At 41.8% G+C, this 11860-nt stretch overlaps 1 protein-coding gene across 1 annotated transcript; it reads left to right on the top strand.

Annotated features, from left to right (window-relative positions):
• The first annotated feature begins 838 nt into the window (after window positions 1–838).
• Window positions 839–8172, top strand: srsf3b (serine and arginine rich splicing factor 3b). The gene is made up of 7 exons (XM_035388446.1): window positions 839–986; window positions 2384–2446; window positions 2808–3018; window positions 4099–4239; window positions 6431–6469; window positions 7071–7157; window positions 7375–8172. The coding sequence occupies exons 2-7, from the start codon at window positions 2440–2442 to the stop codon at window positions 7400–7402; spliced, it is 513 nt and encodes a 170-aa protein (XP_035244337.1). The 5' UTR covers window positions 839–986; window positions 2384–2439; the 3' UTR covers window positions 7403–8172.
• The last annotated feature ends 3688 nt before the right edge of the window (window positions 8173–11860 follow it).

The raw sequence follows: 11860 nt of genomic DNA, 5'->3' as shown, positions 1-11860 counted from the left end.
CCACAGCCTGTCATATATTCATAAAAACATAGAAACAATTGTACATATGTACAAATTTACCAAGTAGCCACTCTTCACCTACATCATTGCAAGCAAACCCCATAAGTTCCGTGAAAATTCTATTTGCTGGGTTGCCACTCAGTTTGAGGTTTTCAGGATTCTCTTTCTCTAAACATTGCTGCAGTTGGTCTAATATTATACAACAATTACCCTTTCTTTCTTGCTGAAAGTACAGGTCTTCCCCCTTTTTTCAGTTTTCCAGTAGCTGCACAAACCCTTTATGTATACTTTTGTTAAAAAATAAAGCATTGGTTAGGGACGTAATTGGATGGAGGGTGAACACCCAGTGAACAGGACAGAAATGGTTTCAAAACCATGAAACTCGGACCTGTTGATTAAAAAAAGTATATTAGATAGCCTAAACATAATGTTTTTGCATCACAACGAGGACGAAAATATACAATGGAAATGAAACAGGGTATTGCAAAAGGAAAAAATATTTTGCTGTATGATGAGCTTCAACATAAATATATAGCTATTCACATTTTGTGTGTACCGAGGGTATAGGTATCGCTTAAAAAAAATACCAACCATGAGTTTGTACACCCCTTTGACAGACCCACAGATAATGAACTTTCTCTCACAGAACATTTCCAAATACACCATTACGCTACAAATACTCTGTCCTGCCAAATGGCCTTGTCTCCCAAAGGTACCAATAACACAAGGAAAAATAGGAAAACGCTGTAGATGTAGCCTACGCTAACGTGTAGCAACGGGATTTTTTAAAAATAAAAGAACTCGCTGTTTCGATAGGTCTAAATGACGACGTAAGGAAAACTATACGTTATGTAGGAAGTACGTCTGCGTAAGGGCGGTGTTATCGAGCGAGGATTTCCGGAAAACACCATTTCGTGCTTCCTTGAGGAGGAAAATACGCACTCGAGGGCAGTCGTCGAACAGGGCCGTTTGAGTGCACGTTTACGGTAAGCAATGAAATTTAATGTGCTGTAATGTATTTTCAATGCTCAATGTGTGTTATAAATTTAGCACTGTTTCAGCAAATGTTTACGAAATAACATGAAAAAAATGTTAGTTCAACAGTTAGCCATTTTGCTGCGGGCCATTGTGTGAAGGCGGCAGCCATTTTTCAATTTTGCATACTACATTGCTACGCAGCTTGTGTTTCAGTGTAACTCCGTTTGTTTGACTGTCTCAATTGGAATAACGCACCTGTGACTTCACATTATTAAATATATTTAATATTTATTCATAATTTATGTGATTGAGGTTTTAATTGAGGCAATGACCCTATCAGTGTAGGTGCCCGGCCATACTTATTGTGCACAGACTAGCCCGTTCGCCATTTTGGTCGCATCATTGAACGAACAAAAGCGATTGGGTAACAGGCTTGATTGCAACCACTGATTGTAGCTGAGTTAGCTGGTTTTGTGATTCCACATGTTGAACTAAAGTTTGCTATTTATCTTCGCTAACTTGGCTTTGTCCTGCGTCCTGTAGCCGAACTAGCTATGGTTAGCTAGCTAGCTGGTTAATTGAGTCGTTTCCATGTGGCTTGGGAATGGTTGGTTTTACAGAAATTTCACTAGCTAGCTACCTGGACATCTAGTACTGTAATTGACGAATGTAGCGTTACGCATATTATAACCAGTCTGATGGTTGATTTTTCGTTTTCTTCAATGAAAAGATGTTCGCTGGAAGAAACAGATTCGTGTCACAACCAAGTGGTTTTTGAGACAAACTAAGATGGGCATGTACATTTGAGCAAACTTTATAACTAGCTGCAGTTGTTAACTTCATAACTAGCTGCAGTTGTTAATAAATCGGGTAATATACACATTGTTTTATTGCCGTGTCTAGCGACACTGGTTTGGACGCGCAACGTTAGGCCAACAGTAGGTTTGAAGGGCCGCCATTAGCCGGTGTTTGTCGTCATCCGTTGAACCACAGAAAGTGGGACACCGCAACCCCGAAGCACACGGTCATCCGATCTATCAGCTAGTTCTAATTGGTTTCGGTTGCACTGGCAGCGGAGAGCAGCGGACTTGCTTTGATGCATTTCCATGTGCTACCCATTTCCTCACCATACACCTGTACGTCGTCGTCCATTCGATGGCCGTTTGTAGCCGACCCAAACTCAACCAGTTTTGTCGGACATCAGCTTGCATATAAACCATTGATTGTTGTACGGATGTGGCTTTGTGTGGGAGAACTAATTGTGAAGTGCCAAACTTACACACCTTGATCATGAATGTTTGTTTGCCATAATAGTGCATTTCTTATTTCTAATGTTGCAATGTTTGTGTGATGTGTGGGAAATGTGTAATACATGAAAATCTAAATGGACAAATTCTTCTTTCAGTTTCTGGTAGACGTTTGTGGAGTAACAATTTGTTTAGAGCATTGAGGCCTGTTGCAATGGGAGGTAATTACATCTTTATTTATACCTTGCATGCCAATGTTGCTTTTCATTGCATTTATTGTATTGCTATAAAATAGTCTGTGTCCACAGCACTGACCTGGAACTGTTTGATGTAGCTTTTCCAGTCTGTCTGTGGGAAAGCAGCTTTGTCTAGGCTCGTGTGATTTAAGTCTCACATTTGTAGTGGGGGGGCCTGCATGTTATGTTTCTCTACCTCAAAGTCCCCTCCTATAATCTCTGAGATCATTTGAAGTAATCCCAACTCTAGATGACTGCTCGTGTGCTTTGAATTTTTAAACCACAAACGATCCTGCTTCCAAGTTTTGAATCTGTTCCCTGTGGGGGATTTTGCTTTGCTTTTCAGATCCGAGCATGCATAGAGATTGTCCTCTTGACTGCAAGGTCTACGTGGGGAATCTGGGGAACAATGGAAATAAAACGGAGTTGGAGAGGGCCTTTGGTTATTACGGACCTTTGCGTAGCGTTTGGGTTGCCAGGAACCCTCCCGGTTTCGCCTTTGTGGAGTTTGAAGACCCCCGGGATGCAACTGATGCCGTGAGAGAGCTGGACGGAAGGTAAATGCTTGGTAAACAGCGTCATGGGTAGTGATGATTAAAAACCAAGGACTAACTTTCTAAGGCCTAGGATTAACTCTAAGCCTGTGGCAGTGGGTGTTCTGGAAGCCGTTTGCTGAAGGCGTTCCCAGTGCAAGTAGTTCAACCGCAATCCTCTTGTGCAGTGGTATTTGTTTAAGTGGGTGGGACAACTAATGAAGAACATGCTGTACTCCTGGCAAGGCACAAATGAATCTGTGTAGCATGATGCTTGGGGACTATAAGGTAAATTTTATTCTCAGGTTTGGCACAGTTGCTGTACTTTTGAGTAAGGTGCTTTAACCTGAGTTGCTTCCCTAAAATATCCAGGTATATCAATACATTATATGTTCAAAGTAATCTGTCTATGTTGTTCTGGATGAGAGCATTTGCTAAACTCCAAAATACGCAAAATACACACAGCGTGTTGAAAATAACTTCTGTAGTCATTTTTAGGGCCGAAGGAGTGAGTGTGTGCTGTCTCTGTAAATGGTGTGTGGCTATGAAGTGAAATCTATACCCTTGTATGAAATCCTGCTGCTGTTTCACCCTAAAGTTCTCAAAAAAAATTGCTGACTTAATTTTTGCGTATGCTGCTAGTCCTGTAGTAGCTAGGCCTGTTAAATCTGGGCTGGCTGGTTTGGCTGCTTTGCTCTTTCCAGCTCCTTCGCGACTCATTCCAAGTGCATTTTCACTTGTTTTTTTAGGCGTTTGTAGAAAGGCAGGAAATGACTGCTCGAGCCTGAAAGGAAAGAGCTGCTTGTGATTTTGCTGATGGGTCTGCCTTTGTCAGTGTACATCTTATTATAAAAGGGCAAGAGGATCGTATAGAACACTTGTCACAAGTAGTCTCTTCTGGAACAACTGATGCATGCAAAAAAAAACGTTCTTGTGCAGCCTATTACAGTTTGCAGTTAATGGGCTGTAGGATAATCATAAACCTGAAGGTTTCGGGAAGCGTGATAGACCCTGCAAGACCGTACTTGGATGTCGGAAGGCTGTGTGCGTTGTAACCCCTGTCTGCTGATTGGTTGATTAAAATCCTTTGCTGTTGCTTGTCAGGACGCTGTGCGGGTGCAGGGTGCGGGTGGAGCTTTCCAACGGAGAGAAGCGCTCGCGGAGTCGGGGGGGCCCACCCCCCTCGTGGAGCCGACGCCCCCGGGATGACTACCGGCGCCGCAGCAGCCCCCCGGCCAGGCGCAGGTAACCCCCCGAACTGCCTCCGCCGGTCTCTGGCTCCTCAGAACCGCCATCACTGTCTCTGCCCATAGCACCATCAACATTTTAAAACTGGCTTTTAAAAAAAACCAAAAAAAAAAAAACCTTGATGCTTGTTACTATGTGCAACCCCCCCCCCCCCCCTTCCCTCCCCCCACCCTCAACCCCTACTCTCAAAATATTATTCCTTCCGAGTTGCCTGTCCTGTTGTTCTGTACTTTGTACTGATTGGCCTTTGTCCTTAAGTCAAATTGGCAGTAGGGATAACCTAGTGCCCTGTGTGTGCTAATCTGAAAGGCATGCGGTTTAAAAATGCAGTTTTCATCTTCATTGTCATTTTTTAGCCATTTAACATTAAACTCAATAGGGGGGGCTGTTGAGTCTTCAAGGTGTAGTGAAATAAGACTGGGCTCATTCATGCGCGGAACAAGGTGTGGTGTCAGTGGCTGTGGACCCATTGGGTGATTTTGTATGCTGTGGGAAATGCTGCTTGGAACAGTTGTACGTGAAACCTGTACATTTTCGTGAAAATGTTTTGCCAGAAATTACCCCCTGTTAAGGCTGAGAAGGGCAAACACAGGAGAGCCCTGCTTGCTGTTTTACAACAAACAATAAGTGGGTAACAAGAATTGGAGTCCCAAAAAACTGCTCTAATTGTAAATTTTGAAGAATTGAGCCCAGTCCTATTGCCGTACAGCAGTTTCTCTCAAAAAGGAGCAGACTTGATAATGTATAGATTGGTTGTGATGCTAGCTTTTGTTTTTTTTTGTTTTTTGTTTTGTTTTTTTGTAGGTTGCTTTATTTATTTACCATCTATATTAATAAAAATGAACCCCGTTTCAGAGTCACCACCATGCCTCTTCTCACCACCCTCTGAGTCAGTCAACTAGCCCTCTTTCAGCATCATGTGACCAGCGTGCCCCAATCAGCTTGGCTGGTGTCGTATCACATGACCCAGGCATGGCCAGTCGTCAGGTTGCACCGCCCATTGGTTCCTGAGCATGCTGTTCTCAGCCTCCTCTCCAACCTTAATCCAATCGGCAGCGGCCTACCTCACATTCCCGACCAATCAGCGTTTTACTTTTCCAAATGTCTACACATCAACCTACAAGCAGCAGCCCTCGGCTAACCGATAAAAGCAGGAAAAATCCACAGCCAGCCCCCATCCGCCAGCCAACTAATCAGCTCGCAGCATCTTGGCAAAACCTTTTCAGCAAATTCTACCTTCCTGGCTGCCAGTCTGGCCTCCCCTTCGTCATTTCTAGCTTGTTGAAAACCAAAAGACTAGTAAGTTTTACCTGCTTTGTACAGTTTACTGCTGATTACAGTTATTAGTGAAGAGAAAGCTGCTACATAAGAAGATTCATTTTTATTTCAAGGCAAAGGGTTTGCTTTTTCTTTTGACCAAACGTTTAAAGGTGAGTGGCCCTTCATCCAGGGAATTTGGACCATGTTGCCTTCTAAATTTTGCCCCACAAAATTTCTGGCTTCCCCTGGATTGTCTACGGAGAGCCGTCACCTTTAAACCCAGTTTAGAAGAGGTTGCTTTAAGATGGTGTAAGAATTTCTTAATCAGTGTTCATTTATTTCTCCTTTTGAAAGATTTGGCCATTGGCTTGGTTGTGTGTGCGGTTGTGTAAAAGTGTTTTTCCTAGATTGTTCTGCTGTGACCATGCCGTTTTCTCAGAATTTGGATTTTCGTTGCAATCCACTCTAAGGTTAAGTTTTAATTGGTGTTGAAGCACACCGCTTTTCTTTCTCCCTTGCTCCATTGTTTCTCTCGGCCACTGAGGTTAAGTATGAGAGGCTCCCGGCCCGAATTTTAGATTTCACCTTGCTGTGATCTCGGAGCTGAAATGTTTTACCAGCCAAACCAGAACTCAAGGGAGATGAATCTCTGAAATTGAAAAAGTCACGCCCTCAGCCCTTTGGGGAAACCTTGTTTTCCAGAATCTTCCTTTCCCTCCCCCCCCCCCACCCTTTAGCAGAGGTGACGGGAGTAGTGGTGACTGAGGGGCTTGTCCTTGCTGAAAGGGAACAGTAACGGAAGGGCAGTGTTGGGTGGGGGAGGGGAGGGGAGGGGGTGTTCAGGATCAAGGCATGCTGGGTAACTGAGGGCCGCCACTGTGCTTCCACCACGTTGTGACATTCGGCCTTCTCGCCCCTCCCCCTCCAGATCCCCACGTAGGAGGAGCTTCAGCCGTAGCAGGAGCAGGTAAAGCCCATTTCATTCGCTGCTTCCCCCCCCCCCCTCTTGGCTCTTGTATTTGTTTGTTTATTTTTGTGATGTTATAGAATGGAAGTCTACATATTAACATCTTAAAATAACCCCACCCCCAAATTCATTTGAGTTTAACATTTTAAGTTTTCTTTGTTTGTTTATCTCTAAAATTTAGATGAGAATTTGTGGTTTGCATGATCAGGAACCAGTTATTTTTGTCATTGGCCACATGGCCCTGGAAGCAGTTTACATAATCAAGTGATGAGCAGTTTTCCATCAAGGGATTATATGTAAAATGTTTGAAATCATGATGGTAGTAGATCACCATCTACTCTGCATGACCTCATCTTTTGGCATGTGTGCCATGCTGAATGTAGGCGTTTTGCTATCCAAGCAAATGCAGTCAGTTTGTTCGAAAGTGATATTGGGGCATTCTCTTTAGTGGTACAGAATATTACTCCAGCATTGAAAGCTTCTCAGAATGGCACTGCTGGTGTTAGGAAACCGTTGTATCGTGTGATATGTATTGTAATTGTATTGTGTTGTGTTGAACAGTTGATTATCGGAGGGTAAATTTTACTTTTTTCTTTTGCAGATCTCTCTCCAGAGACCGTAGGAGGGAAAGATCTCTGTCTCGGGACAGGAACCACAAACCATCACGCTCCTTCTCTAGGTCGCGAAGGTGAGCGTTTTCTCACGCAGGCGTACACCTCTTTCCACACTGCTGCGAATCTGAATCTTTATGAGAAATCATTTGAAATGTGGCTCGATGTGTACTCGATACGGTAGTCTACACGTGCATGTTATCTTCTGTTGTCTTGCTGAAATACGTGGCCACAAAAATCATCGTGTTTACCTCTCGTTATTGTCTAATGTTGACTTTTTTTTTTTTTTTGCAGCCGTTCTAGGTCCACCGACAGGAAGTAAAAGAAAGGAAGTCGTGCTGGTGGCAAAGAGGTGGTGGCCCCATTAGCTAGATCGATGTCATGGACTTTGAGCCCTGGAGTTTGTTTTATTTTTAAACGTCTTTTAGCGGTTTAGTTTTTGCTTTTCCGGTGACATACAAGGTACCTAGTTCCTTCATATTTTGTATATAAGTGGGTATATGCAGGTGAAATGCTTTCCACACAAAAGTACTGTTTTAGTCTGTAATAAGTGTCCCCCCAGCAGCATTCCATACCCACTTGCACAGACATTTAAAATTTCTCTTCCAAAGCTGTTCTGTGTCTGTTTGTGTATACTGAGGACTGAATGTATCAAGTTGTGAAAAGCATGTGGGGTTAAGCCCAGTCTCGTCCAACGGACAAACCCCACACGCAGGAGATTGTGGGGTAAAGGGTTTGGATGTTCAGGCAACATTTTTTTCCTCCTTTTTTATTTTAAATTGCTTTCGTCAGAAACTTATCAAGGCAGTCCCAAGATGTAATGTGATCAGTTTTCCCTGTGCTTATGATATTCTTTGTAAATGTTGCATTTAAGGAGCTTGTTGTTTCACACCAGTGATACCCAGAGTTGTAGGGTTGCCCCCCCCCCCCCCCCATGGGATGATGACCGCGAGCTTGAGGAAGCAAAGCTTGTGGTGTAATGAAGAAATGCCCTTCAACAATCTTTTTTTTTTTTTTTCTTATTTTCTTTTTTTTTTTGCTGTTTGTACTGTTTGTTAATGTTCTCTGAATTAAAGCTGGATACAGAACATTTGTCTTGGCTCTGGTGTAGTATTGTGCTGGTCAGTGTCTGGTAAGTACTAAGAATGCATTTTGAACCTTGATAGATGGTAAAATCTTCAGAATAGGTGAACTGCATAAATCTGACAGCTGAGCAAACTCTGCTTGTTCTAGACTTGTGTAAGGAATGCTTCCTACTATGTGCAGGTTGAGCATGTAAAATCTTTTGGCTTTTTGGTTCAGCCTTTGTGTGCACAGTCGCACTGACATTACAGACTGGTTGTAATTACTCACTTGTTACACTAGAGGGCAGGTTTACTTGAGAAATCTGCAAATCAAAATAGGTGCCACGATTGGAAGAAAGTAGTGTATATTTGCATAAGTTTAGTGTAAACCAAATTTAGAACTTGTGACATTACTGAAAACCCTTCCTTTTAAGTTGGTCACAAACTTTGATGGTAAACTGGTTTAAAAAACTAAACATGTAGGGGTAGTACTTTAACAATTGCTTAGATGCATTTTCTTATGTCTTCTGTTTCGTACTTCAGCCTAATTAAGGTATTGTTTGCCAGGTTTTATCACAACGGCCTACAAACATTTGACGTGAGTCTCGTTGACAGTGAATGCCTTGTTCCTAGTCACCATTTCCCTTTCTATAGGGTATTTGTGACGTACTGGGGTCTTATAGAGAGGGTTGAACTTGAACCGAATGCTGATCTATCAATGGTAGTGAAGAAAGTTTTCCGTGTCTGGGCATGTTATATGCTCAGCCAAGAGGGCCCACAAGTCTCTTGACTGTGCTGTACCAAAGCATTTAAAGTATTGTGTGGATGGAATTTATCATTCATTCCTTGTAGTTGTACAGCTCAAGGGCACTGCTTTTGTTGCGGCTTAAATTTACGACTAGGTGTATGGATGTGTAGTGGGACGCTGTGGACTGCACTCAAGGTCTCGGATTGAATATTAACCATGATTCGCTCCAGTGAACAAATGGTCGTGTGAGTGATTGCAAAACATCAGATTAAAGGGTTGCGGTCTTTGCAAGCCGATTTATTCTGTGCCAAGTTAGCGCACCTCAGCCGGAATTTACCAGGGAGGAGTCTGGGATGTGACTGCCGGATCTTCAGGGACTCTGCCGTTAATCTACAAGGAACAGAATACTACAGCGTGTTATGCCATTGAGTCATTTTCAATGGCTTCAACAGCGATTGGCTAGTTCTTGGCATGCACAGGCAAATCAATCACCGGTTTGAAATGCAACATTGTAAAAACAACTGGCCATGAGGTACTCAGGCATCTCATTGGCTTGCCAGTCCAACGTCAGTCTAGGTTAATATGCTCATGACTTCTGTCTTGTGACTTGCGTTTTTGGCCACTCGGGTATCTGTAAACCATTTGTAAGTTTGACATCTTGCATGTTTTGGGACTGTAGTAAAATTCTGTGTTTAAGAGGGGTAGCACAACATGTAAAATGACGTTTTAGTTTGACACTCGCATGAAATGAAGTCAAAACCTTTGAATAATGTATAAAGGTGTCTTGCTTTGTCCCCGAGCACGACACCTGACCCCTAATGGCTCCCAATGAGTTGATTGGTACCTTGCATGGCAGCCTTTCACCATTGGCATGTGTGTGTGTGTGAATGGGTGAATGAGAGTCATCAATTGTAAAGTGCTTTTGATAAAAGCGCTATATAAATGCAGTCCATTTATCATTTAAAGGATAGGCTGTGGCAAGGTGTTACCTGCTGCTTGGATGCTCTATGAAAACAGTTTGTGTGAAATGAAATCCTACAGTGAACTAAGGTTCCACCCTTAAAAATCACGTCTTTTTGGGAAAATGTATAGCTGGAGTACTTCATGTGGATGTGCGCACTTTCCCTTGGCCACCCTTTAGCGTGTGCTATTCTCTGCTGTGGTGGAAACCCCAGTATTCCCTTAAACCTTAAACGTATTGGCGATAAAAGCTTTTCTTTTCATCATCAATCGAAGGGCTCCGTGGATTCCACCATTAAATAAAAACAAATTTAATGATTTTATTTTTGTAGAGAGAAATGGAAAGGTTACAAAGAGCAGGTCTTGGGGAAGTTATGCTGCTTTACCTCTTATTTACAGGGTGCAGCTGTGCTAGTTTTGACTTGAGAGAGTTTAAGGTCATGGGTTTTGTTTTTTGTTTTTTTGTTTTTTTCACATTTTAAGAATTGCTCAATAAAATCACAATAGATGTATGAATCATTAGCCTGTTTGTACTGTTTGGTACAACCTCAGCATAACTACACTTAGTCATGTGACTCACATGACGCCTGACAAGTCCGAGGCTGCGTCCCAACATTCAAAAAATGGATCCTCCTTTCCTCTACTACCACCTTGTGTCCTCCGGTTCCCCTGGAAACCGATCTTTGTGTGCTCCCTCCCTCTAGTGTTCCAATATTGGAGCACAGAACGGTATGGGTGGCAAAGTGGCTTCAAATTCGTCGCCTCTCCAAATACTTCCTGGGTAGGAGACAAGGGGTAGTGGGGGAGTGGAGGAAAGGAGGATTTAAAAGTAATGGGACATGCCCCTACTCAGCCCCCATGAGTTTAGTCGGAGAGGAAAGTGAGAACTAAATTGTTCTTTGATTTTTACATTTAAAAATGTAATCTTTAGACCATTTCCCAAGGTGTGCATAGGTTTGATTTATAAAAAATAAAATAAAAACTGAGACCAAAAAACCTTGCCTGTGTTGTTTAAAGTGGTGTATCTGATTCTTACACAACTCATATATAAATCTCAAATGATTTAAATAAGCCTGTGGCTTATTTTACCTATCCTATTAGCCCACATTTTATATTTAGGCTTTTTTTTTGAGGGCACTAGTATAGCATCATGTGGAGTTTTGAATACATACAGTACATTGGGATGCAACATGGCACCCCCTCTCCTTGATCAAATTATTAAAAAGTGATTGAATGTGGTATTTAAACATGGTTTTGTTGGATATTTTCTGTAATGTTTAAATACAAACGATTACAGTTATGACAATGTGCTGTAGGTCTGAACAGATTTCTCATCAAGGCAAAATACATCATTAAATCATATCATTAGATTTTTTTGCTCAAGACTCACCTGATTTAAAAAGGAATGATTTAACTAAAGATAGTGAGGATCTATTTCAGACACGTCTGCTTAAAGTTTCTGCTTTCTGCTTCCAGATGCCTATTAAATCTAATACATAATGTTAGTAATAATGTCCATAGCATGGGCCCAATATAATTAAGCCAATAATTCATTACAAGTTTAATGTTTTATCTTGTGTCTAGAAGAGTATGTAATTCAGTTGTGGGTATTTTATTGTATGCTTCCAAATCAGTTCATCTACATATTTACGTAATTAATTTTTTTAAAGAGGCCTTTCATGATTCAGCTTATTACTTCTATTTCAGTTTTACATTATACATTAAGTAATCTTAAATATTGGAAACACAGTAAGCAGTTACACAATTCAGACACACCTTTGGTTCGAGGTTATAAGAGGTCCCTCACAAATTCCCTCCATTTTCTGTTATGTTTGCTAGATTGCTAGTGTCTGTGCCACTATTAAGTAACTGATGGAGCAAGTGGAGTGTGAATTTAACCCTTTCATGAATGATTCATAATTAACCTTTGACAGCGGTCAGAGCACATCACTGTTAGCACTGATAGTCACTTCCCTTTAATTATATACATATATATATATATATATAT

The sequence above is a fragment of the Anguilla anguilla genome, chromosome 13, assembly GCF_013347855.1.
Source record: "Anguilla anguilla isolate fAngAng1 chromosome 13, fAngAng1.pri, whole genome shotgun sequence".
Lineage (NCBI taxonomy): Eukaryota > Metazoa > Chordata > Actinopteri > Anguilliformes > Anguillidae > Anguilla > Anguilla anguilla.
The sequence above is the reverse complement of the archived record's forward strand: the minus strand, read 5'-3'. Positions and strand labels throughout refer to the sequence as shown.

Excerpts from the sequence above, each read along its gene's own strand:
- srsf3b (XM_035388446.1), top strand. Across the intron at positions 3,019-4,098 it reads GTGAGAGAGCTGGACGGAAG|GACGCTGTGCGGGTGCAGGG; the intron begins GTAAATGCTTGG and ends GTTGCTTGTCAG. Across the intron at positions 4,240-6,430 it reads AGCCCCCCGGCCAGGCGCAG|ATCCCCACGTAGGAGGAGCT; the intron begins GTAACCCCCCGA and ends CTCCCCCTCCAG.